General features: G+C 39.4%; 2 protein-coding genes, 1 long non-coding RNA gene and 1 other non-coding gene across 5 annotated transcripts; 2 read left to right on the top strand and 2 right to left on the bottom strand.

The window, feature by feature from the left end:
* Positions 1 to 890: 890 nt before the first annotated feature.
* On the top strand, positions 891 to 9516 carry LOC146513231 (uncharacterized). The gene is made up of 7 exons (XM_085171351.1): positions 891 to 1080; positions 1956 to 2158; positions 3277 to 3378; positions 3493 to 3579; positions 3740 to 3850; positions 4317 to 4440; positions 4538 to 9516. Exons 1-7 carry the CDS (start codon positions 1053 to 1055, stop codon positions 6604 to 6606), a joined length of 2724 nt encoding a protein of 907 aa, XP_085027477.1. The 5' UTR covers positions 891 to 1052; the 3' UTR covers positions 6607 to 9516.
* Positions 4493 to 11865, bottom strand: LOC146513229 (uncharacterized). Its single transcript, XR_014875862.1, has 2 exons — positions 10751 to 11865; positions 4493 to 9857 (listed from the first exon to the last, which is right to left on the bottom strand). It is a non-coding gene; the product is annotated as an uncharacterized LOC146513229 (long non-coding RNA).
* trnar-ccu (transfer RNA arginine (anticodon CCU)) lies at positions 11746 to 11818 on the bottom strand. The gene has a single exon. It is a non-coding gene; the product is annotated as a tRNA-Arg (tRNA).
* Positions 11866 to 12132: 267 nt separating the features above from the next.
* On the top strand, positions 12133 to 24065 carry wdr45b (WD repeat domain 45B). Of its 2 annotated transcripts, none has more exons than XM_085171382.1 (10): positions 12133 to 12334; positions 13397 to 13471; positions 14874 to 14975; positions 15451 to 15538; positions 15812 to 15906; positions 16180 to 16370; positions 16475 to 16560; positions 18411 to 18512; positions 18644 to 18765; positions 19777 to 24065. In XM_085171382.1, the coding sequence occupies exons 1-10, from the start codon at positions 12268 to 12270 to the stop codon at positions 19881 to 19883; spliced, it is 1035 nt and encodes a 344-aa protein (XP_085027508.1). In that variant the 5' UTR covers positions 12133 to 12267; the 3' UTR covers positions 19884 to 24065. The 2 variants fall into 2 exon arrangements, with proteins under 2 accessions (XP_085027508.1, XP_085027509.1); XM_085171383.1 differs by lacking the exon at positions 12133 to 12334 and adding an exon at positions 12679 to 12814.
* The last annotated feature ends 600 nt before the right edge of the window (positions 24066 to 24665 follow it).

The following is a 24665-nucleotide window of genomic DNA, read 5'->3' as shown; positions in this document are numbered from 1 at the left end:
TCTTTCAGCTAATATTAGGATCAGGGCAGGCTTGGTCATTTTTCTTTCTATTTTCTAAACTCTTAACACGATGTTTAGACAGTGTGTATACTGAGGACTTAATCAGATAACTATGAAAAACTAAGTATCCCTTTCAATTAGCCTCATCTTTTTGAACCTTTTCATTGAGCCATCATTTTTCACTAATTTAGACATCCATAATGCATTTAATTTAGTATACATAAAATAATGTGAATTCTATGCTTCTTCGTTAGGTAAACAGGGAGGAAAGGCTAAGGTATCAGACCATATGGAGTGATCCAAATTTGAAACTTTTGGTCCAAACTGTCATTAATTTGTAAAAGTCAGGAGAGAGGTACAACAGTTAATGTCTAATGCCCTCTGTAATACTTAAGGTAGCTCTGTCCTGGTTAGGGGTGGCATTGCACCCAGTAGTGTTGGATATCTTGATAAAATTGATGGAATTCTAAATGTAGAAAACTACTGTCAGATCACTGTCACAAATACACACACACACACACACACTACACATGGACACTCTGAGTCATGGATTTGCATTCCTAGACCCCTGATCCCATTATTGAAGATGTGGGATCACCTTTACAGAGAACAGAAGAAAACGCAGCTAGCATCCAAAGAAGAGCTTTGGAATGTTCTTCAAGAAGCCTGGAGAACCATTCCTGAAGACTACTAAAATAAATTAGTGGAAAGCTTGCTTAGTTCACGCTTTGTTAAGGAATTAAACATGGCCATACCAAAGTTGCTCCTGCACCTATTTCACAATTTTATTAGCCATACAGAAACAAAGGGGAGTGGAGATCGAAAGGCCAAAAGCACAGTAAAAAAAAAAACCGCGATGCGGAACGAATAACAGGACTATTTCCCGTTGTCGGACAATTATTGTAGATGGAACGAAAGGCAACAGTTGACGCACAAAGATCAGTTGTGTGACTTCGCTTTCTGGCTTCCAACCCATTTAAAACCGTTACTTTGACTTCGGTCACAGTATTACATGTTCTCTGACTGTAATGTAACTGCAGACAGCTCGCAGCATGGACGGAGGTGTCTCCGAGTTACCTGGTGAGTTTAAATGCTTGTATAGAATTTTGTTTGGCTAGGCCGCAATCTAGCCCGCGCGCGGGAATAGCATTGCTAAAGCCGTAGCGGTTGTTATTATTATATTATTATTTTACTACAGAGTTGTGTCTAAAAAAATACAAACTGCTTCTACTTTTTACTAGCCTGGAAACACGTTGCTGGACTTAATTCTTTAACGCAGCGTTTGTGAGTATTAGTTATCCATAGTGCTTAGATAATGCTAGGCTAGGCTAGGAAAAGTCATTGACAGGAATTCACTCGTTTAAGTGAATCCGCCTGTTTTGAGTAAATCTCTGATTCACGTATTTGCTTTGGGGGTTTTGGGTGGGAGGGGAAGGGGATATGCAAACATTTTAGCAACGTATGCAAGCAGTTATACTGTTAAACATTCAAATTGGCATGTAACAGTGGTTCAATAGTAGATTACGGAAATGAAAGTAGCAGGCATATCCGCTTTATCCGGAGCTCGGCATTTAAGCGTTTTATGTTGTTGCTTTTCTTTTTGTTTGTGTTTTTCTGTGAAGAATAACTCCGCTTTAATGTTACGTGAGACCTTAGTTTTGTTATCAGTAATAATGGCCATTCGAGCTAAAATAAAACATTTTATTTTAATCCTGCTGGTAAGTTCGTGATGGGATTTTTTGTGTGAAAAACTTTTGATTTTGGTATACTATGCATGAATCTTCTTTCTCTTTTGGAACCAATATAAAGACGGTGACTAAATAAATGGAATTTAGTTTGTGGTCATCACTCCATTGACAACTTAAATGGGAAAGTCTGTGTTGTTGGCCTGTCTTCACTCTCACTGCGTATTGCCTTTCAAGCACTTTTTTAAAAAAATGCCTTTTTCCTTGCAGGCCCCTCTCTTCCCCTCTCTGCTCTGCGGCTCCTGGTCTCACCGATTCGGCTGGTTTCTGCAGCCATCTGGCAGACTGTGGAGCAGAAGGTTGTGTCAGACTATGGGCTGCTTGAGGAGTTTGTGTTTATGGTCACAGAAATTGTTCCTCAGCTTCTCTCTACGAGGCAGCGCGCTGAACTCGTCTTGGGACTCAGAGCACGAGTGAGTTGGCAGAATCTAGGTGCTCCGCATGGCGTTCCAGCATGTTACTAATACATGTATTTTGTCACTTGTTTGTTTAGCAGCTTAACATACATTTTAATTACATACTCCTTGGGTGACAGCAGGTGGGTTAGTGTGTTGTTTGAAGCTGAAGACTCATATCTGATCAACAATTGTGGCTTTTAAACAGAAAAAAGCCTTTGATGTATGCAGTAGGGCTGAATGATAAATTGGGTTTTCATTTTAATTGCAGCAGTTACTATAAACAATTCTTCTTCTTCTTAGTTTGTTTAATCCAAACCTCAAAAGGCAGAACCCACCAAGTTGAGAAAGAATGATAGTTATCCTTTAGAGAGATTAATGGTTGCCTGCAGCTGCCGTTGTCGTTATCTTAAAGCTGTCACAGTCTTTGTTTTGACTCACTCACTGAGAGTATGGCTGTGTCCCAATTAAGAGACCGCACGCTTGAACTGCGCGTAGTACGTACGGTGCGCACTGTAAATACGAGAAGTGCGGAAGTGAGAGGCTTGTGAAATGGGACGGTCTAGCCTTCGTCGCGCTGTTCAGGTTGCCTAGCAACCATGATACTAACCGCAAGAAACGTTACATACAGCATTGTGTGACATAAATGAAGGAGAAACAATGTTTTGTTGGTCATTCATTTTTGTCATGACATCACTTTGATTAGTTGAGTATCTGAGGCTGAGACCACAGGACTGTAAAACATGACTGTTTGGCTTCATTTCTGTACTGAACAGTCATTTAAGATTAGTTAGTAAATAACAATTAGCTAATGTTGTTCATGAGACTAAAGTCATCTCACTTTGGTAATGTAAATATTATATGTATTGTCAGATTATTATTATTATTATTTCTCATATATATATATATATATATATATATATATATATATATATATATATATATATATATATATATATATATATATATATATATATATATATATGTATGTGTGTGTGTGTGTGTGTGTGTGTGTATATAAATAAAAGAAGAAGTTGAATGTTAAACATGAAGCATTCCCTGAGATTCATTATAGAACACAGAGTGAATGGGATGCATCTTTTCTCTTAACTGTTCGTTATTAATGGTGATTGCAGTTGATCCTGGAACTGTGTCGTTCTGATGAGACCGCGGACCTGCAGGTTATTCAACCACATCTCGACCGGATGCAGAAGCTCAGATCACTGTGGAGCGTGGAGGTGGGTGAAAACCTTTTTTTTGTCATGTGTTAAAACTGCTGTGACGTTTAGTATTCCTCGTTAAAATCTGAAGTTCCACGATGACCTCTTCTGTTTTAAATTCTTTACTTGTAGAATGCTGAACCGGTGTCAGACTCTCATTTCATGGGCCTAGTCCAAAATCTGCTGAGAGATCCTGAAGAGAGAAGAAATTTCTTCATGGTGAGTTAAAACTGAATACGGAGACAATGTGATTGATTGCTGGCAGGTCCTTGTTAATATGATCCCTTTTGAGGAAAAAATAAAATAAAATTGTACGTTTGTATTTGTTGCCTTGAGCAAATGTTTTTTGTAATTTGGCTCTATATAAATAAAACTGCAGGATGTTTTCCCTGGAGACTTTGGTCCCACATATGACAAAGCAATCCAGACACTGATGTGGTTGTTTCTGTCAAGACTGGAAAAGCTTCTTCCAACCAAAACTCTCCAACAGGTAAATGTAATGTCTTATATTGAGCAAAGAGCATTTCTCCCAGTAGTATTAGTTTCTTTAACATTGTTAGTTGTTTTTGTTACCTTTTTTGTGATCTCTTGCATTCAGTTTGCAGCTCTGAGTAGTGAAAGGCTGTACACACACAATTCAACTCATTTGACAAAATATTTCATTTTACTTTAATTTATTTGTTATAATAGGTTTATCATCCCACAAAGTCCATCTTCACTGTCTGTCATGGCTGCTGGTGATGGTACTTTTCCTTCTCTTGCTATGCAGCCTCAGGGAGCTTAGAGAAGTGACTTTACAAACAGTTCTCAATCTGTTCCAGGGTTATGTTAGACTGACCCTCCAGCTTATAGTAGGTCTACAGAGCAAAACAAGAATAAGAATTGTGTCAAAAGTTTAGAAACTGCAGAGCTTTTGACTCTTGGTTGGTATTTTACTTAAGCCTTTGTTTCATCAGATTGCCTCTCTGCTCAACGACACCTCATTTGTTCTGAATGAATGCATGGGGGCTTTCTCTCAGCCTCAGGAGCTCAAAGTCTTGCTTGACAATCAAAAAGATCTCACCCAATTAGAGGACATTGGTGAGTTGAATATTTTAAAACACGGGATCAGTTCTCAACATGTTTCCCCCCCCCCCCATAATCTGTTTTATTCATTCATGATTCTTGTTCCTTTCAGAGTCTTTCATCGTTGACAGTGGCATTTTGTCTGCCCTGTGTCTCCCTCCTGTGGAAAGAGTCGTGATTGTCAATGAGCAAACTGAAACGGATGCAGAGAGCAGTCTCGTGTATACTGTCTGCACAGAGATGGAAGTGGAATCTGAGAACAAAGAGGTGTATGTGGAGGGGACTGGGAATTCTGAGGAGTGTGTGCAACCTGAGTGGTTTGGCCTCACTGGTGAGGTAAAACCAGAAATTGATGCAGTGGTAGTTATGGATACTGTGGAGGGCACTGAGGCCAGCGAAAGTGAAATGGCAGAGGACCGCAATGACAACCAATCAGGAACACTGATCATCGGCGAGGATGGCCAGGTGACTGTGCTGGATGGTGTGGAGAAGAAGCCAAACAGACGTGGGAGAAAAAAGAAACGTCCTGTAGATGAAGACTTTGAAGCGGAAAGTGCAGTGATGGGCAAAAAAGAAACACCAGAAAGTGACGCACTGTTAGAAAGATCAGTGCGTAAGAACAGAGGGCTCAAGATGAAACGGTACTTGTCACAGTGGAGGAAATCTGGGAAGACACCGGGCTCCAGTACGACCAGCAGTGGACCCAAAAAGTTTGCCGGGCCCCAAGGTCCAGCCAAAAGCAACGACTTGGATGAGAGAACCTGTAAAGTCTGCAGCAAGGTGGTGAGTCATGCCAAGTTCTTGCAGCGACACATGAGTCAGCACTCCGAGGAGCTGCCCATTACATGTCCTTCATGCAAAAAGCTTTACAAGAGCTTACGTTCCTTGCAGCAGCACAGATGTGCAAGCATGACAAAGGCAAAGGCTGTTAGGAAAGCCAAGGCGCAAGACACCCCAGCAGACGAAGGTGAACAGTCATCAAGCGGGGTTCCTTGCGACGACACAAATGAAGAGCAGCCAGTTGACAATACCTCCCAGGATCCTGATTACTCTCCCCCTGCAGAGAGGGCTTCCAAAGAACCAGGGCAGAAGAGCCCTGAAGAACAGAAGAGTGTGTTAGAGGGTCCATTCTACTGTCCTCACTGCAGTGTCGAGTTCAAGTGCAAACAAACATTTAGGTTCCATTTAAGAAACATTTGCTACAATGAGCAGCAGGTTGATCCTGAGAAGCCTGATGATGTTAAGCATTGTTTCAGGTGTGATGAATGCGACAAGGCGTTCAGATACAAATCAACTTTGGATTCCCACAAACAGACTCACAACCCGCTCTACTGTGAGGTGTGTATGAAACTGGTACGTGACTCAGAAGCATTGGCCATGCACAAAGAATCCCACACACCTTTTCAGTGTAACCGCTGTGAGGAGAACTTCCCAGTGTTCAAGGCCCTTCATAAGCACTACATCGACGTCCACAACCCCACCGAGCCATTTACCTGCTCCCACTGTCAGACTACATTTGCCAGTTTGAAGCGTTTCATTAGACACGAGTGGAAGCACACAGGTTACCAACCATTTCAGTGCTCCCATTGTAGTAAAAGATTCCGTTCATACTCTGATCTTGTGGAGCACCAGAAAAAACACACTAAGGCATACCCATTCCTGTGCTGGGAGTGCGGCAAGAAATTCCGGCACGGCATCACGCTGACGAGACATGTGGAGCGTGTGCATCACTCTGGAGAACCCGTGACTGAAAAACCTACGCCGATCTTTACCTGCCCTCAGTGCGGGAAGACGTTCACTTCAAGAAGGTGCCTCCTGAAGCACGACAATTTTCATCACAAAGGGCTGCGCTTCCCGTGTGAGCACTGTGGGAAGGGCTTCTTTGGCAAGGACGCGTTGGTGAGGCACACTTTGATTCACACGGGCGAAAGGCCTTTCAAGTGCGACGACTGCGACAAGTCATTTAGATCTGCAGCAGAATTAAAGATACACAGGAGATACCATACTGGAGAAAGGCCATTTAAGTGCAACATCTGTGAAAAGGGCTTTGTTCAATCTTGCTTTCTTACTTTACACATGCGAACCCACACTGGAGAACGGCCATATGTTTGTGCAGTGTGCAATAAGGGGTTTTCAAGCCTGCATGGCTTAAAACGACACAGGAGACTTGTTCATGCATAGATCATTGTGACATAATACATATTTCCAAAAGGATTTGTAGCTTAACCAGCCCATGTTGGTGTTAGGTGTAGACCAGAACTTTGCAAAGAGTGAAGAGCTGATGATTTGGCCTATCACTGAAAGGACACCTTTGTTGATGCTGACGAAGAGATGGACTAAGTTTTCCAGTTGAAGGACATTTTCTGTAAACTATCAGCCTTATTGTTCTTCCTATGGCTGGCACAGCTTTGGATTGCTAGAATGTGTGTAATTGCGTTGTGCATTATGAAAATGTAACTTGTATTTTTTACAGAGACATTTGTTGTTCTACATAAGATTTGTATGTATAAATGGGATGACCCTTAAAGGTCCCATATTATATTTCTTTTGTTGTCTCTTTATTCCTGGTTTTGAGCTCTGCTTTAGCAAGTGCAGCTTTAAGATGAATTAGAAATGCAGTTGCCTATGCACGTTTCAGGGGAAGGAAACGCAGACACCCACACCCAATCACTGTTTATTAGTTAACTCTTTTTTTCTTTTCTCACAGTTTCTAATATTTTGCTATCGCTGTTTTTTCCCACATAGCTGTGACCTGTGTTTGTTTAAACCAAACTGATATTCGGATTAGCGACTCACCATGCTAATGTGATTTTTTTAATTTATTTTTTCCCTCCTCATTTTGTAGTGGTGACATGCGAACAGAATGTAAAAGTAAGCCAGTGAGTGTTTAGGTATCACACAGGGTTAGGTTACTAGGTTATTTGGAGGCTTACTTGTCACATCACACAACACAGCTTTTCATTTACAGCTGTTTGACATATTAAAACAAACACAAAAGTCACACAAAATAACCTCTGGCGTCTGCGATATAGATCAGGAGTTTGCATTCTTTGAGGAAAAATGACTGTTTGGCAGCAGTCTTGTGGCTTTTTACTGAGAGCACAAATTATTTTCAGTTCTTTGTCAGTAGGGGCTGTCAAACAAGCCTCACATACTCTAAATGTAGTCTTCATTAAAATTGATATGGGTCTCTTTGTTGGGTTAGAGTCCATGTTGATAGTCCAGTTTGGACCACCAACCTGGAACTGTGCTGACAGCCTATGGTTTAGTCCATCAGACGACCTAATGCTAGAAGACTAGGCTTCAATGACTGCTGTGAAAATCATGCAGTGAACATCAGAGCATCTACATCAACCTACATTTACAATGTAGGCAACATTCTGTCCTTTCACTAACTTTGAAATAAACTGGCTACTGGAAAAAATTCTTATAGCTTGTAAAGCTAAGAGGCCATCTAGTTGTGAGATTGCTAGACAAATAGCAGTAGTTACATTTTCACAGCTTTGATTTTACACCTCCATGATTATAAAAATGTTTCCACTGAAAGTGGGTTTCATGGGACCTTTGATTATGTTTTTCTGTAATAAATTGAACATTTGATTCCAAGTGTCAGTTATTTAACACAAGTAATTTCAATATCATATCATCTAGTAATACGATGGGGGAAAGCTGGCCAAAGATGCAGATGAATCCCAGCTGCAGTCGGGAACACCCAACTTCAGAGTCTTAACAATGTTACATTAACTTCACTGTCTGCTGCATCTTTTCAGTTAGTTCATTGATTTCTGATTTATAAAATGCAAATTGTAAGTTGTTTTGCCCCAAATCCAGCAAACAACCTGTCCATGTGGGAAAAACACCAGTGCAGCTATCTGGCCAGTCAGCCCGTAATGCTGGTGACTTGTTCATCTTTGTTGTAAAGCAATAACACGGTGGATTGTGATGGATCGGGGGTTTCTCGTAAACGTAGGAGTTTTTATTAGAATGTTATGAATTTTACAAGTGACTGCATTGTAAACCACAAAAGTTTTATAGGCACAGTTTGAGATAAACTTAGACAACCAACAGTCAACCAAAGATAGATAAGTGAAATAAGGTTTTTTGTATCATAATCTAAAGGTTTTAAAATTTTAGATGACCTAAAAAATTAAAAGCTGCATCAGGCATATGTCTGCTTTCAGCTACTCTGTTTAGGAAGCCTTCATCATGACGTGTCCAGAGGATGCTAAGAACAGTCACAGCAGCTCTCCTGATGTCCTCCTTCACAACGTCCATGAATCTCCTGTGTGGTCTTTCTTCAAAAAGGATTTTGCTGCAGCACTCGTAGGAGAGTAGCCTTTAATGGTTAGTTACCAGCTAATTTGAAAAATGCTGACACAATCAGAAATAACAGTCATAAATTAGAATTACTACTATTTGTAAATAAAACATTTTAATATGTGACTAGCTAGTTATCGACTTTACCATGTTTGTTGCATTTATGAAATTAGAAAACCTAAATAATTACAATTATTTAACAGAATTTGGAAATGGCAGAAGAAAATAGCTATTAGCAAATTCAGGATTACTAAACTAACTTGGTTTTAAGCATTTGGAACATTTTAGAGAATGTAAAGGATTGCTGGCAAAAATAATAAAATTAAAATCTTAACAAAATATGCCATTGTCAATTTCTATGTCCATATGGGACCACTGGACTGGAATAATTGCTCTTTGGTATTTTTTATTATTATCTTATGTTACCTAGACGTCAGTGCAGTGATAAATCATCAAAAAATGCCAAATTAAAAGAAGGTGATATATCTAGATATTTCATAGGTGAGTATAAGTGACTAAGACCCTAATCCAGGGGTCTGCAACCTTTAACACCCAAAGAGCCATTTGGACCCCGTTTCCACGCAAAAAACACTGGGAGCCGCAAATACTTTTTGAAATCTAAAATGAAGATAACACTGTATATATTGTTTGAGTTTTTTTTTTACCTTTATGCTTTGTGTGAACAACTAAAGTAAGTAAGTAAAGTTTATTTATTAAGCGCTTTTCACAGACAGGCAGTCACAAAGTGCTGTACACAAATATTAAAATAATCAATAGACATTATACACAATGTAAAAGATTTGGGCACCACAAAAAAAGAAATGAAATAAATATTTAGTGTATATCAATATGTGTGTCTCCTATATGATATATGGGGTTCCTTTGTCTGGACGTGCTTCCCATCCAGAGCTCCACAGCAGAGAGGGAAGTTCCGGCGCTCCTGGAATCCCTCTGTGATGGACCGCCAGTCTCCAGGTGAAGGCACAGCCATGAAGTCGTCCACTAGACAGTCCCAGATGGCCGTCGCTACCTGGGGGGTGATCTGGCACACCGTGGACACACCGACTCTGAAACTGAACGCGATGGTCCTGAAGGAGTCCCTGGTGGCAAGGAACCTGGACAAAATTGTTCAAAATTAGTATCATGTGTACTGCAGTTACAAAATACATTATTCAAATTCCAAAATACTTTTGATGTCAGATTTAAATTACAAAACAAATCTTACATAAAACATTTTGTAATTATAAGGATAATTACATAATATATATTAGGTATAATATAAAACAGTCAGTTGTGTTTTTTGTGTTTTGTTCTAACTTTAACATATCATAATTTGATTGGTAGTAACTTTTACAACTACAGTGAGCCAGTCACTCATAATTCCTAGACATGTCAATCAGGTAGGAATGAAGTAAGACATTAATAGAAATAAAGAGTTGTATGTTGACATGTAGCCCTTTCCTTGCTTAAATCATTGTTAATATTTTTGAAAAATTAACCCGTGATAAGACAGCATATCACGATAGAATATGCTAGATAGAACCATATAACAAAAGGTGAACCAAACTGTTCACAATTTTATCTAGCTCTCAGTTTTAAGAAAGGCTGGTGAGCCCTGTTATAGAGTCTGACAGCTGCGGGGATTATAAACAAATATTCATCTATACCAGATTTAAACCAGGTCTAAATAAACAAAAAGGAGTGAGTATCACTACAAAGATTAACCCACAATGGTCCTCATACCACAGTTTGATATCAGGAAACACCAAGAGCATACACTGATATGACACCACAGCCATGCTATCATTGCAAACACTGATAATAGCATAAATCGAATTAAATCAGGACTTGATGAGTCTAGTATCACTAGAAATATTATAAACAGTCCACAGTTTGCAATCAGTAAACACCGATGGCATTCACTGATAGCATACCACATCCATATTAGCAGTGTATAAACAATAGTTTAGCATATATTAGCACAAGTATCAATAAAGGACTACCGTACTGCATGCAGATGGACAGGTGCTCTGCAGGTGCAGCTCCTTGAGCAAATGGTGAAACTCACCAAACTGCTCACGCCTATGGAGGACCTGATGGACCCAGGTACGGCGAGGACCTTAACGCCGCTGCTCTGCTCTCCACAGTAAACAGAGAAGGGAGACTCTCTCTTCGCTAAGCTAGCTCGACAGCTGCCATCTTGCAAACATACCGTCTGGCACAACTTCCTCCCACATTCCCGGTTCACGCGAGTCAAAATTGCATATTTTGACCCGCGATTGATTCGCATTGGACATTAATGATGCGGGAATCATGAACGAATCGTTCAATACTCGAGAATCACTTTACTGACTCATGAATCATGATTCATAAGCCCAATTGACTCACTGACTCATTCCTGTTGCTGTTAGCAGCAATGTATCTAGCTTATAATTAAAATTGTGGAGAAAAACACAACATCCAGTATCGTAACAAAAAAATTTCTGCTCTGAACTGGAAGAAAAAACCCTGAGTAGAAGCTCACATCAAGAAAATAGCTGCTCGGTTCACAGTAGCATCGCTCTGCTAACATGCTAACAGCACATTTGAGCTACTCACCCCCTCCCTCCTGTGCTGAATCGTAACTCAAAAAACCGATTCACTTTGGTGAGTGACTCATTAAAACTCGATTCAGTAACAAGAATCAAATTTACCATCACTATTGGACATGCATCGAGGTGCGAATTTGCACGTGTCAAATTTAGGGCGTCTGGCGCGTTTTTGTTCGCGTACTATCACGTTCCGTGTGAACATAACTGAACACTGATGACGTTTTATTTTTGCTGTATTTATACATTCATGTTTCACTTCGAGAACTGCCACATTAGGCTATGTAATGCTACAGTTCCCTATTAAATAAAGATGAGCGACCCTCCAGGATTCCGCTGATCATAAACCAGTAGTTGTGTTGGTCTAAATTTCAAGATTTCTACCACGTCTTACTAAATTCATTTTAAAATGCATCACCCCAGATGGGACTCGAACCCACAATCCCTGGCTTAGGAGGCCAGTGCCTTATCCATTAGGCCACTGGGGCTATATCGGCGGTAAGTTGTCATATGATTTCTAATACAATATTTTAATGCACTTTTGTGACGGTAAATACAGATTAAACCGTGGTGCTTGGTATATATTACGTATAACTGCAGGGCAATAGAATGGGATTGCATTACATATTGATGGACTTTCCCTTCGATCTTAAAAACCCGCTTATTAGTTAAGTCGGAAAGCAACATTTCGTAAAAACGAAGTTTTTGCAATTATTTCAGCATTTGCTCTCGTTTCTTGAATGCGCTAGCGGATGGTGCAAACCCTCTTTGATCTCCCGACTGGTGACAGCGCTTCCTGAGAAGGAACCAGCCTCGTTTGTTTTCCTCCTCCCTATTCAGCACAGTCAGGAGGAATGGTAGCCAGTTAGCTTCTCAGACAGCAGTTGTTGGATTAACTTGTTACCGCTGTTTGGCATTCGGTTGTTCTGTCACAATAATGAATTTACTGCCTTCAAATCCGCACGGGAATGGACTCCTCTATGCTGGATTTAACCAGGATCATGGTATGAAGCGTCGTGGTGGGGGGGGGTTTGTCCTCCCAAACGTGATTTGGGAGCATCGTTGATGCTAATCTATCACTACTAAGCCAGCGTCTTCAAATATAAAACCTAAAATAACAACTGCAGTTTTTCACGTTCAGATATTGTAGTCCATTGTGAAAATATGGCTACGTGCTCTCTCTTCTTGAAACATTAACTTTAAGCGCTCAACGTTAATACTAGCTTAGGCTAACCTATCCGAAAAATAGTTAGCGTTTTTGTTTTCAGCTAACCAGTTATCGAGTCTTAATTAGAAACCAGAGAATTTGGTACAGACATGATAAAATAATGGTCGAATTCTATAACGAGGAAATTAACTAACTGATTTGTATTTAAACTTAGCACAAATGCTAATATAAGCTAAGTTTTTGTCGCACTAGTCATTACTGTGACCACAACGGGTGTCAGCAAGTGTTAGCTAAGCAATGCTAACAGCTCCCTTCGGTAAATGAACGCTAAACCGACATTAATGCACCTTAATTGCATAATTTTATGTTAGCTTTCCCGGTGATCAGTTTTTCGTTATGACTGTCCATTTTCTAAAATACAGATAACATGTTGTTCATTGGTAGTTTACGTTAAATCGACATTTTCCTAGCTCCCCACCCACCAACGTTTACACAGGCCGTAAAGTTGGAGTGTGATTCCTGACCGTGCGGTCAGCATCTATCATAACCTTTTGTTAAAGTTACTCGTCAGCCACATTTGTGAAGATTGAAGTTAACTTATTGTTACTACACTATGGGGCCATGGCACTAAACGTCACTGTCGTCGTTGTCAACATATGATGCGGCAGTTTCATATGAATTCCAGAAGAGATCCAAACACTTTCTATATAAGGGCTGCACTTGTCTATGCATATCATTCTTCCCAGTGTCCTCATGTAGTGCGTTCTCGTTACTGTAAATCTTGAGATGACTTGATATTGTAAAGTTATTTACGAGAACCACATCGTATGACAACAACAGTGGATTAACCTTGTGTTCATCTTGTGATTTCTGCTGTTTGACCTCGGTGTCTCTACAGGATGCTTTGCCTGCGGTATGGAGAATGGATTTCGTGTGTACAACACGGATCCTCTCAAAGAGAAGGAGAAACAAGGTAACATGACTGCAAAGATTGGTCATATTTTTTGTTGGTAGGGATTTTACGCCTCAGACTTTGTAAATACTATTTTCTACAGTCACTGGTTTGCTCACATGCTAGATAATGGACTAGAAGAAGCAGTGTGGAAATATTAAACCATTTTAAAAAGAAGTCAGTGACAGGAAAACAGTTCAATTCCACAAGAATTAATTGATTTTGTTTAATTTGAAGAGGACAAATATAATAAAAATGGACTAACACTAACAAACCATTTTTAAATTCCCAAAAGTAGTTCAGTATGTGGATTACTGTGTTTACATTGTGTTTGTGACATGGGCATACTTGTCTGTTCACGTGAATGGATAAGCACCCATGCTTTGTTAGAAATATTAAAATGTATCATACTTATATGTATGTGTGTGAGGATAAGTGCTGAAGCAATAATCAGCTGCCTTTCCAGTAAAATCCTCTACCATCATGGGCTGCAGCTGGTGACAGTAGCCCCCCTTCAGTTTTTGCAGTTCTTGATGGACATTCCTTGTGAAAGTGGATTGTCGGCTGCAGTCAAAGACTGTGGAGTTGGAGTCTATCTGATTGCAAGACTCAAGACAGTTGAGTGAAAATGAGGACCACCAAAAAAGCACCCTGAAAAGCCTGGATAGGAAGGACAGGAACTGGCTATCTAGCAGCGAGTGACCCTAAAATAAGAGTGAGGGCATTGTCCAGTATCAGAGTACACTTGGGGAGCCTTCTTTATAGCTGGGTAACACACCCTACTAAAGTCCATGTGTGGGGAAACCCAGAGATCTTTACATACAGCTGTCTGCATGAGAAGGCACATTGAGTGATGATATATTTTTACTTTAAAGTTTGATTTAAATAATTTTCTTAGTACATAATAAATCATAAGATATGCTTTATCACAGAAGTTGGTAATTTCCTGTGTTACTGCAGTAAAAACAACACAAAAAAGCCAAACAATGTATAGCTCAATAAAATAGAGTAAGAAAAAAACAGTATCTGAGTGAAAGTCTTATATTATTAAATGGAATGTAAACGATGAATACCATACAGTGTAGAGTTCAGTGATTTAAAACAAAGGCAAAATAATTGTTAGAACTTGGCGGATGCTGCTCACAGGAAGTCAGTGTCGTAACTGCATTGCAAGTCCTGAAACATGGAGGACATTTTACCCAGCACATGGCTAAGACAGCATGTGTCATGCGACCAAGCACATGACCTCCACTTCTTTAAACTCAAATTTAACTGCTTTAGGTCTGCAGTCTCTCCTTTCTCTGGGCTAACGCACAGTTAGAGACTGCAAGCAGTGCAGACAGCTTTTTGTTTGTTTTTTTCTTTTTACCTACTACTGTCACTTACTGTATTTTACATTACTGCCCATTAATGTCATTTTCAGAATTCCTCGAGGGTGGGGTTGGCCACGTGGAGATGTTGTTCAGGTGTAACTATTTAGCACTAGTGGGAGGAGGCAAGAAACCCAAGTACCCAACTAACAAAGGTATGTTTTGTCAGCTTTGTTTGCTTTACCGTCAATACTGGATTTAAATCAGTCCTGTAATCTGACAAATGATCACTTTTAGATTTTAAGAAAGATTCTTTTTTTTGTCTGTCATTGTCATACACAGTGAAATTTGTACTAAATTTGTACTAAAAGCCACGGATTATAAATGTCCACTCTGCAGCTTTTGTTCCAAAGGGTGTTAACTATGGATTTCAGTGGGATGTTGCTGTTAGTACTTACAGTAATGTTTTGAGAAAGTACAATGGAAAAGAAGCAAAACACATATCAGTTTGATGGGATATCTCCAGGTCCAAGGCAGATAACCCTTTGTTTTGCTTTTCCACCATACTTTCACATTTTGCACAGTATGATTAAGGTCTGTTAAATGCTGTATATGTTGCAACACTATAATGCCACTTCCTGTAGAACATGCAGTATGTTTTATATATGTGACGGCTTTTTTGTTCTCCAGTGATGATCTGGGATGACCTGAAGAAGAAGACTGTCATTGAGATTGAGTTCTCAACAGAAGTAAAAGCAGTGAAACTTCGACGTGACAGGTAGCTCAGTTATTATAGCAGCAGTTTTTAATGATTGTTTTTCTCTTTTTTGTATTCTGATCTTTTTGTTTGCTGATAGCGTCATTGTTTTTATTCACACTCCATTTTTAAAAAAGAGTAAATGAATAAAATAAAGGATCTTAATATCAGTGAGACAGGCTGATAAAGATTTAAATCCAAAAAATGAACTCTTAAATTTTGTTTTTCCTTTTTTTTTGGCGTTACTTAATAGTTTACATTTTTGCTTGTGTGTCGGTTGTCCCTGGTTCTTAGGATTGTGGTGGTCCTTGACTCAATGATCAAAGTGTTCACCTTTACCCACAACCCACATCAGCTGCATGTGTTTGAGACCTGCTACAATCCCAAAGGTCAGTTTACCCTTTGAATAAAACTGTGACTTGCTCAAGCCATTAAACCGTGCTGATTCTTTGGAAACGTATTAATCAACAAAACTGTAGTCCCAAATGTTCTACTGCTCTGGTCAAAAGAATAAGTGGAAAAACAAACTGAGCTCAGTGGCTAAAAATGTTCCTTTTGTTTAAGAGCAACAAATCTTTTTTTTTTTTTTTTTGTGGAAGTGCTGTTCTTCAGGTGTGCGACATTTTCAACACTTGCTCACTTTCTCTCCTTGTCCTCCTCAGGTCTGTGTGTGCTGTGTCCGAACAGCAACAACTCTCTGTTGGCCTTCCCTGGGACGCATTCAGGCCACGTACAGATTGTGGACCTTGCCAACACAGAGAAGCCTCCAGTTGACATCCCTGCCCATGAGGGGGCACTGTGCTGCATAGCGCTCAACCTTCAGGGCACAAGAATAGCTACTGCGTCAGAGAAAGTACGGACTTTAGAAAATTAAGTAAAGTAGTAGTAAAGGGACACTCCTTCAGTTGTGTATTTTGCTGTATTTCTTACTAACCTGTGTTCTGTGTATTTCCACAGGGGACACTCATTAGAATTTTTGACACATCTGCAGGTCAGCTCATACAGGAGCTAAGACGAGGCTCGCAGGCAGCTAACATTTACTGGTAAGTGCTTAGCACAATGCTAACAGCATGAGAAACATGTCAAAATGATTGAATAATAAGTTAGCAAGCTAGCTCTGTCAATGTGGAGGGCTAGTTGCTCTACTCTGAGTTCCTGGCTGAACTTCTTACCCTATCTTTAAGTCAAAGACCAGCCACCCTTCAGAGAAAGCTTATATTTGCTGCTTGTATCAACAGTCTCATTCTGTGTGTAGGAACATAGACTAACCAATAAATCGACAACTTTGATTTTATGCTCAGCTTTTTGTTTATCACAGCGGACCACTACAATCTGTCTTTCAATCTCCCACTTCCCTCACTCGTGAACAAGACGCCAAGAGTCTTACTTAAGTCCTCCACAGGCAGCAGCTTGTCCTTGGCCCAGACAGGGTACTCCACCCTTATTTTGGCTGAGAACCATAACCTCAGATTTGGGAGTGTTAATTTTCCTTCCTGTCGCTTTACACTTTCCTGTGAACCACCGTAGTGCTAGCTGGAGGTTAGCTCGAGGCTTAGAGAACCACGTCATCTGTAAAATGTAGAGATGTGATACTGAGCCCACTAAAGTTGTCTGCAACCTGGCTATGCTAGAAATTCTGTCCATAAAAATTATGAAAAGAATCAGAGAAAAAAGGCAGCTCTTGTCGAGGTCCAGCCACCCGCTGGGAATAAGTCCAGCTTGGACTTAACAATGTGGACCTAGCCTTCATTGTAACTGTACAGTTAATCATTTGTTCGCAGCAACAAGCCAGACTCGAGAACCTGGCATAGACCTTTCCAGTAGATTAACTAATGTGAGCACCTATAAATGCCCGAATGGAAGTACGCTCTCCAGTGCACCTCTTTGAGGATGGGAACTACCACTCCAGTCTGCCAGTTCAGACATGATCCCAGATCTCCATGTGATGTTACAGAGGCATTTGAGACATGATATTCCCAGCCTCCCTTGGAATGCTATTGAAGTTTGCTTAGATGTGGGAATTGAAGATCACAGACTGACAGATGCTCCCAGTGCGACCTCAATAAACATTTGGGCACACGGGGCCTGAGCAGCTTCCTCCCTCACCACCTGATCCAACTCACCACTAGGTCCGATCAGTTGACACCTCCTCTCTTCACTCGATCAGCCCCCCGAGGTCTCACTGTGAGAGTTGAAGTGTTTTAGTTAGACATTTGGGTGGGGAAACTTCCAGCACCGCACCCAGAACTTGCAAGAAGGGTGGGTAGTGTGAATTGTCATTCAGCACAGAAGCACAAGTGCCAGTCAGGACATATACCTGACTGGTGGAGCAGCGATGCAAACCCAACTGGGGAAAAAAAACCCAATACACAGGCAGCGAGCCAAGGTACCCATCACTGCCTGTTGCCTTTTAATGAATGCAGCTCCAGACTGGAACGCAGCTCCTGTTCAAGAGACTGGTTCTAGGGTCTAAGCTTGAGTTGAACACTGAATATTATCTAGCCAGTGCCTTTGACCCTGACACACTGCCTCGAGTTCCTTTCCCACCAAAAGGTGACGTTCCTTGTTCTAGCCCAGCCTCTATAGCCAGGGATTGGACTGAACAGGGCACCTGACAATATGCAGTATGGGCAGTATGGTCCTCCTGCTGGTGATGAGTCTACAGGAGGGAGACCCATATAATTTGGTCTTAGGAAGAAATCAGGGTATGGGCTGTACTGTTTTGAAAGCTTTAACTATATCTTTCAGTGCCTGTCTAGCAAAGCTTTAATGTTATGTACTTACTGTGTCGCACACTCATTAATAGAGCAACCAGTTTGCAGGTTTTACTTTGTCCCTCTGTGTATCTGAGTTACTGACAGTGTGTTATTTTCTTGGTCTGCTGTCTTTTCAGCATTAATTTTAATCAGGACGCGTCCCTCATCTGTGTGTCCAGTGACCATGGCACAGTGCACATATTTGCTGCAGAGGACCCAAAAAGGAACAAACAGTCAAGGTTGGTCTTTGCTTAAGTGTTTCTTTTTTCTGAACTTAGATGATGAGAAGAATCTGTTGCGTAGTAATTACATCCAATGCAGTGTTATAAATATAAAGCCTAAAACACCCTGTTTATCTTTGTCTCTGCAGCTTGGCCTCAGCCAGCTTCCTGCCTAAATATTTCAGCTCGAAGTGGAGCTTCTCCAAGTTCCAGGTCCCCTCAGGCTCTCCCTGTGTGTGTGCCTTTGGAACAGAGCCCAATGCCGTCATAGGTAGGTTCCAGACACATGAGATATTTTCTGTAATGTCCAACTCATCGTCTGATCTTGTAACAGTGTTTGACAGTTGCAGACGATGTTGCATTTGAGAGAGCTCATTAGATCACAACAAACATTTGAATTTATTGGTCTTTTCTCACTCTTGTGAGATTGACTTGTATGGGCACAAAGCACACAATCAGTCAGTGAGTTTTAGTTGTACTGCTGCTTCTCTGGCTCTCTTCCATGGTGTGTCTTTGTCCCGTCTTCCTTCCTTCACCCCAAGCTGGTCATGGTAGATGGCCGCACCTCCATGAGCCTGGTTTTTCTGGAGGTTTCTTCCTGTTTAAAGGGAGTTTTTCCTTCCCACTGTTGGCAAAGCGCTCGCTTATATGATTGTTGGGGTTTTCTCTGCTTCCTCTGTATTATTGTAGGGTCTTTACATAACATAAGATATAGATGCTGTTATTTTGCACATTTTAGTTTTGCCTATTTTTGCCTCTTTTCCACTAGAACCCACTCAACTCTGTTCTGCTTGTTTGTAGCTTTCAATTACAATTGAATACCACCTTGAGTCGTTATGGCAAGGCAGACTATTTTCTTCATTGCAAATGGCAGGTTTGATTCTTGTGATGGAGGCACTCTCATGACTCATTCAGTGACATCACTACTAGGTACCTGGTAAGGTGCTACCACCTAATGGAAAACTCTAAAAGCCAAGTAGAGTCAAGTAAATAGGCCTTTGTGAATTTGGTACCCATCAGCTATTCACCTTCTCTTCCTGGAAACTAGCGAGTGCCTCTGATTCACTGAGGAGCAGTGTTTGGTCATGTCTGACTTTTGTTGTGATTTGGCGCTATATAAATAAAACTGAATTGAATTGAATAATCTGTCAATCATGAAAAAGCAATAGTTTGTAATTTATATAACTTCCTAATCTGATGTAGTACCATATGGTGAATTCTTTGTGTGTTATTGGTACAAACACTCATTTTTAATTTATTTCTCCTTCTCTTCAATTTATAGCTATTTGTGCTGATGGCAGCTACTACAAGTTTCTGTTCAACCAAAAAGGAGAGTGTTCCAGAGATGTGTATGCCCAGTTCCTGGAGATGACCGACGAGAAAATATGACCTTTGACCTCTCTTCAGACTTCCTATTAAACAACCTGTTTTGTTTTTCTTTACAGTCTTTTTATTTTCAAGGCAGTTAGAGAAGTTTTTTGTTTCACTTCTCGCTATCTTGACGGACTCTGTAAAAAGAGCATTAAATGAAGGGAGAACAAGGAAAAAGAAAAAAGGAATTTTTTGGGGGTGGGAGGGGGCCTCTATGGAAAGGTGGTTGGCTGGAGGTATGAACAGCGATTCAGATTTCATCGACCTGCACTGAAGGACATGGACGATTTCCTCCTAAACAAAACACAAGGGGAATATAAAAGACAAAGTTATTTTTTGAAAGGACAACTTGCCGCTTTTTAAGACGTCTTCCGAGGAATTTACAAAGGATGGATATTTTTAATCACACAGATGATTCTGATAGTTAGAATGAGAATTTAGAGATTTTTGTCAACTAACACCACCTGACCTAACAATAGGGAGTGCCTCTGAAACTGGAGAGAATCTGTATGTGTGCACATATTGTTGTCTCATATATATCAAGTATTTGTGTATACTAGTGTACCATACTAAGCGTTTAAAAGCAGGATCAGAATGAAGAGGACTGTTTTTCTTCACTTTGGTCTTAATTATCTGCAGAAACATCTACAGCCCCAAACAGAATGCCACCTTAGTATTACTAAATTTTCTTGTAGACATTGTATATACACAACCTGCCAGACTCACAAACTGTACAGAATAGTAGCAAAAGAAATCACTCGTCCTTGACATTGTGCAATACATAATTTCCTTAATTATTATTTTTTTGTTTTGTTTTGCAGATTTTTTTATATTTGCCTGATCAACACAGCTTAAAGAATTTGGCATATTTGTAAATAGTTATCTACCTTGTTGTTGAGTGAAGAGTGATACATGTCTGTATGGTAAATGTGAAGCTACAGAACACAGCTGGTTAGCTTTAGCTTAGCATAAGGTCTGGATGAAGGCGTCTGAGTCTGTCAATCAGTGCTTTTCAGTTTGTTTATATAAAACGGTAAAAATAACACATTTTGTCACTGTTACTTATACCACTTTGGTTAGTAGTAGTAGTTTTGTTGCCATAGGAAAATTTTGACATGTCAGCTTTGTTGACTGATTGTAGCAAACGACATGACATTTTTTACTATAATAATTGTTCACAAATAGAAAAAAGGAAAATTATTGGTTGTTATTAAAATAGGAGTTTCCCGGGCGCTAAAGGTAAAAACAAAAGTTCCAGCAAAATTGATACTTTCTCAGTTGGTTTGGCCCACATTTTGCACTTTGACAATGAATACATTTAGTTCTTGTTACAAAACCAAACTCAAAAAGAGGATGACATAAGACTAGTTGACTGTAATTTCTCTATATAGAAACTAGCAGAGTTTTTCCTGTTTAAACTTATGCTAATTTAAGGTAACTGGCTTCTAGTCTTAGCATCCCATTTACCCGATGGATAATGAAGTCTTGGCATACAAGTGACTCAGCATTATCTCCACATTTTGATTATTTATTTATTTATTTAATTTGTTCAGTTTGTGAAAGCAAAGTCCTTTTTCTTTTCTTTTCTTTCAAAGTGGGAGTAATACTCTTAAGTCTGTACGGTGAATCAAAAGCTTTGGCTGGTAGCAGTTTAGCTAAGTAAAGCAGAAAGAGTGGAAATAATTAGCACAGCTTTGTTGAAAAGTAAAACAAGTCACTAACCAGCCCTTCTAATAAACACCTTCTAGTTCAGTAATTGAGGTCATGAAACAACTTTAAGTGTTCAAATAGAAAATTTATTTTTGCATTTGTATAATATAAAAAAGAAAAAGCTAACTAGCTGCTAGCCTTAGTTTTCTGTTTACCTCTAGAATATTCAAATCTTTTTGCAAAAAATCCACATTTACCAAAATGCTGAAATGTTAAAAGTGAATGTTGAGTGAATGTTTCTGCCACAACAGGGAGCTTAATAGCCAAACAAATAGAGATTTCCTTAATAAATAACAAAAAAAGTTTGCTAGCAGCAGCTGAGATCAAACTGTAACATTTAAAATTTGCTTTAAGAATGCACTTGTATTCAATATTCAGCCCAGTATGATTAATCAGAAATGTCACCACATTATTTTTGGTAAAAGTAACTTCCCTTTGCATCAGCTGAATTAGCTTCAGAGTGAAGAGGTGAAGTGCTGTGTTGTTTGTTGGGCCATAAATGGGACATCTCAGTGTGGATCCAACTCGGTTGAACTTGTATAAGCGACGCTGTTAATGGGTGCTTTTTCTCTCTCTCTCTCCATTTGTCAGCTGCTTGACAACATTTTGTTGATTCATTGCAAAATTTACATCACGTGTGTCACTTTTTGGGTCGCATTGTACTTTTGTAGGTGTAACGCTGAATATACACGGGACTTGGTGGGTACTGACTACAGGAGGGATGCTGCACAAACTGAAAAGCCAACCTGCTTCTTACACACTCAGAATGATTGTAAAACCTGCATTTAAATTTGTGAATAAAATTTTTAAAATTTTACAGTTATAATAATGTGCTGTTTCATGCCTACTGTGACATGGAAACCAAATGTAACACACTGAATCTGTGTAACTGTTGACTGTCTTACTGCTGTTTTTAATCACATCAGCACTGGCCCTGCAGCTAACTAATATTTTAAGGATACATTTGGTAACAAGATCAGCATTTTGGGCACAAAATTTACTAAAGTGTGCGAATTGGAAAGTCATAGAAGTATGGATACATTTTAAAAATTGTGTAACTTGAAGCTTTGAATAATGGCCAGAGCAGAGGTTGCACTACAAAGGCAACTTTGCGTCAAACTAATCCCTATAGTATGATAAAGTTAAGTATTCAAATTGCCTGGCAACATGACCTGGAGCTACACCACTGAATCTGCCATTTTTTATTTCACTTCTGGAGCAATAACTTCTTACAGTTATCTCCTGCTGAAGCTACTGCAGCCATGTTTCTCATAAACAAATGGAAGCTTTAACTACACATAAAGTAATTGTTTACAGTTGATATCAAGTGTGTGTTGATGCATGCCGATTGGCACGGTTACCCCTAAAAACAGGGAAGTCGTCAGTGTTTCATTTCAACTAAGATGTTTTATTGATAATGCATTTGTCAAAACAAAAACAATAGTTCCAAATAAATATTTTTGCCGTTCAGTTGAGTTCACTGCTTTTCACTGAGAGCTATCATTATAGCAACCACTGCTATGGTCCTGGCTCAACTGCAGTGAATGCCCCCACTTTCTTAGCCATATATGGTCACTTTTGGCTACAGAAAATATAGATCTGACTAAAATATTAAACTGTAGTCTTCAAAGTAAATACCAATGCATCAGAACGGGCATGTCCATCCTTCATATTCAGTCAAAAATGCATGAACTGCACTTGCTGTGTAAAGCTCTAAGCACTACCAAAACAAGCCCTCCTACGCTTGATCAATACACCAGAAACAACTGTACCTGTGACTTTGTTAAACTTCCTTTTAATCACATTTCAATGCATCCAATTCATAATTAAGAGAATGTCCTAAATTTTAATGCTACGGTTGACTAATTGGAATTTTCTTAAAATAGCTTTACAGTTCAACCAACTGTAAATTTAAGGGTTTCTGCAGGTGATCCAGTTTACCTGTACACCTTTTTATAAACAAATGTCACATTCAGACTGGAAATGTGTGAGCCAGTGTGTTTGTTCCTTTAGGAAAACTGTAAAAGGACATTTCCACTGCCTTCCTTGGACAATTTAATGTGAGGAATGCTTTCTGAAGCCTTTAACAAAACTTAACATGCCTCACCTCCACCCCAGATGTCCCCATCGTTCCATCAAAAATTAAAAAAAACGAGACTGTGAGTTTGCATCATTTGCCCAGCAGAAAAGGCGTTTACTCAAAGAAATACAAACTAGCAGATTGTGTTTTAAATAAATTTATAAAAAAAAGCATTTTTCCACTGAAGCAGAACAAACACCTATCACTTGCTTTTCTTTGTGTAACATAGAATACAATCTGAATAGACTTTTTTTAGTAGCCTGAAAGGAGTAAAAGAATCCAGCCAACAGACTGCCAACTTCAACACAAAGGTAACAAAAAACAGCCAATAATGACAGGAAAACAAAACAAAGGAAAACTAGAAATATACAAATTAAAAAATGCAATTAAAAAAAAAAAAGAAGAAAGAACTAGAGGTTAAGTGCAGCACTGGTCAGAATCAGCGTAGATCCAGTCAAAATTTTCTTCAGTTCCATAGTCTGATAATCTGCTCAGGTACATTGTTTCTAGAACCATAACATGCAAGCTCAATGAAGCATACGGTCAAATACACATGGGAATATATTTTTAACTCTTAGGATATTTGTAAAATATGAAAATTCTGTAGATGTACAGTGATAAAAGGAATTTCATTTGCATGAATGAGCAGAAAACGGGCATTAACTCCATAGTGTTTTCAATAAAAGGAAAAAAAATTGGAGACTACATTCATTTCACCGAACAGAGTCCACATACAAAAACAGCAATATTAAAAAAAATAAATTATTAAAAAAAAAAATTAAAAAAAATAATAATGTTGTAATGACGCCACTTATAGCTTTAGTTATCTTATTACTAGATAGTATCTGTGCCTCGGGAAATGGAGAAAGACTCAAAATATCCAAAGATACACTTGTACAACAGAATACTGCATATCTACTCACAACTGGGTTAGCTAGGTCGACATGGAGGCTAGCTGCCGAAGATGGGAATGTCCACACGTACATACACACACTTCCCCTTGTGGAATA

The sequence above is a fragment of the Neolamprologus multifasciatus genome, chromosome 8 (assembly GCF_963576455.1).
Source record: "Neolamprologus multifasciatus chromosome 8, fNeoMul1.2, whole genome shotgun sequence".
Classification (NCBI taxonomy): Eukaryota; Metazoa; Chordata; class Actinopteri; order Cichliformes; family Cichlidae; genus Neolamprologus; species Neolamprologus multifasciatus.
This window is presented reverse-complemented; position numbering and strand designations above follow the sequence as displayed.

Excerpts from the sequence above, each read along its gene's own strand:
- LOC146513231 (XM_085171351.1), top strand. The coding sequence starts at position 1,053 with ATGGACGGAGGTGTCTCCGAGTTACCTG. Across the intron at positions 1,081-1,955 it reads AGGTGTCTCCGAGTTACCTG|GCCCCTCTCTTCCCCTCTCT; the intron begins GTGAGTTTAAAT and ends TTTTCCTTGCAG. Across the intron at positions 3,580-3,739 it reads AGAGAAGAAATTTCTTCATG|GATGTTTTCCCTGGAGACTT; the intron begins GTGAGTTAAAAC and ends ATAAAACTGCAG.
- wdr45b (XM_085171382.1), top strand. The coding sequence starts at position 12,268 with ATGAATTTACTGCCTTCAAATCCGCACGGGAATGGACTCCTCTATGCT. Across the intron at positions 14,976-15,450 it reads CAAGTACCCAACTAACAAAG|TGATGATCTGGGATGACCTG; the intron begins GTATGTTTTGTC and ends TTTGTTCTCCAG. Across the intron at positions 15,907-16,179 it reads GACCTGCTACAATCCCAAAG|GTCTGTGTGTGCTGTGTCCG; the intron begins GTCAGTTTACCC and ends TGTCCTCCTCAG.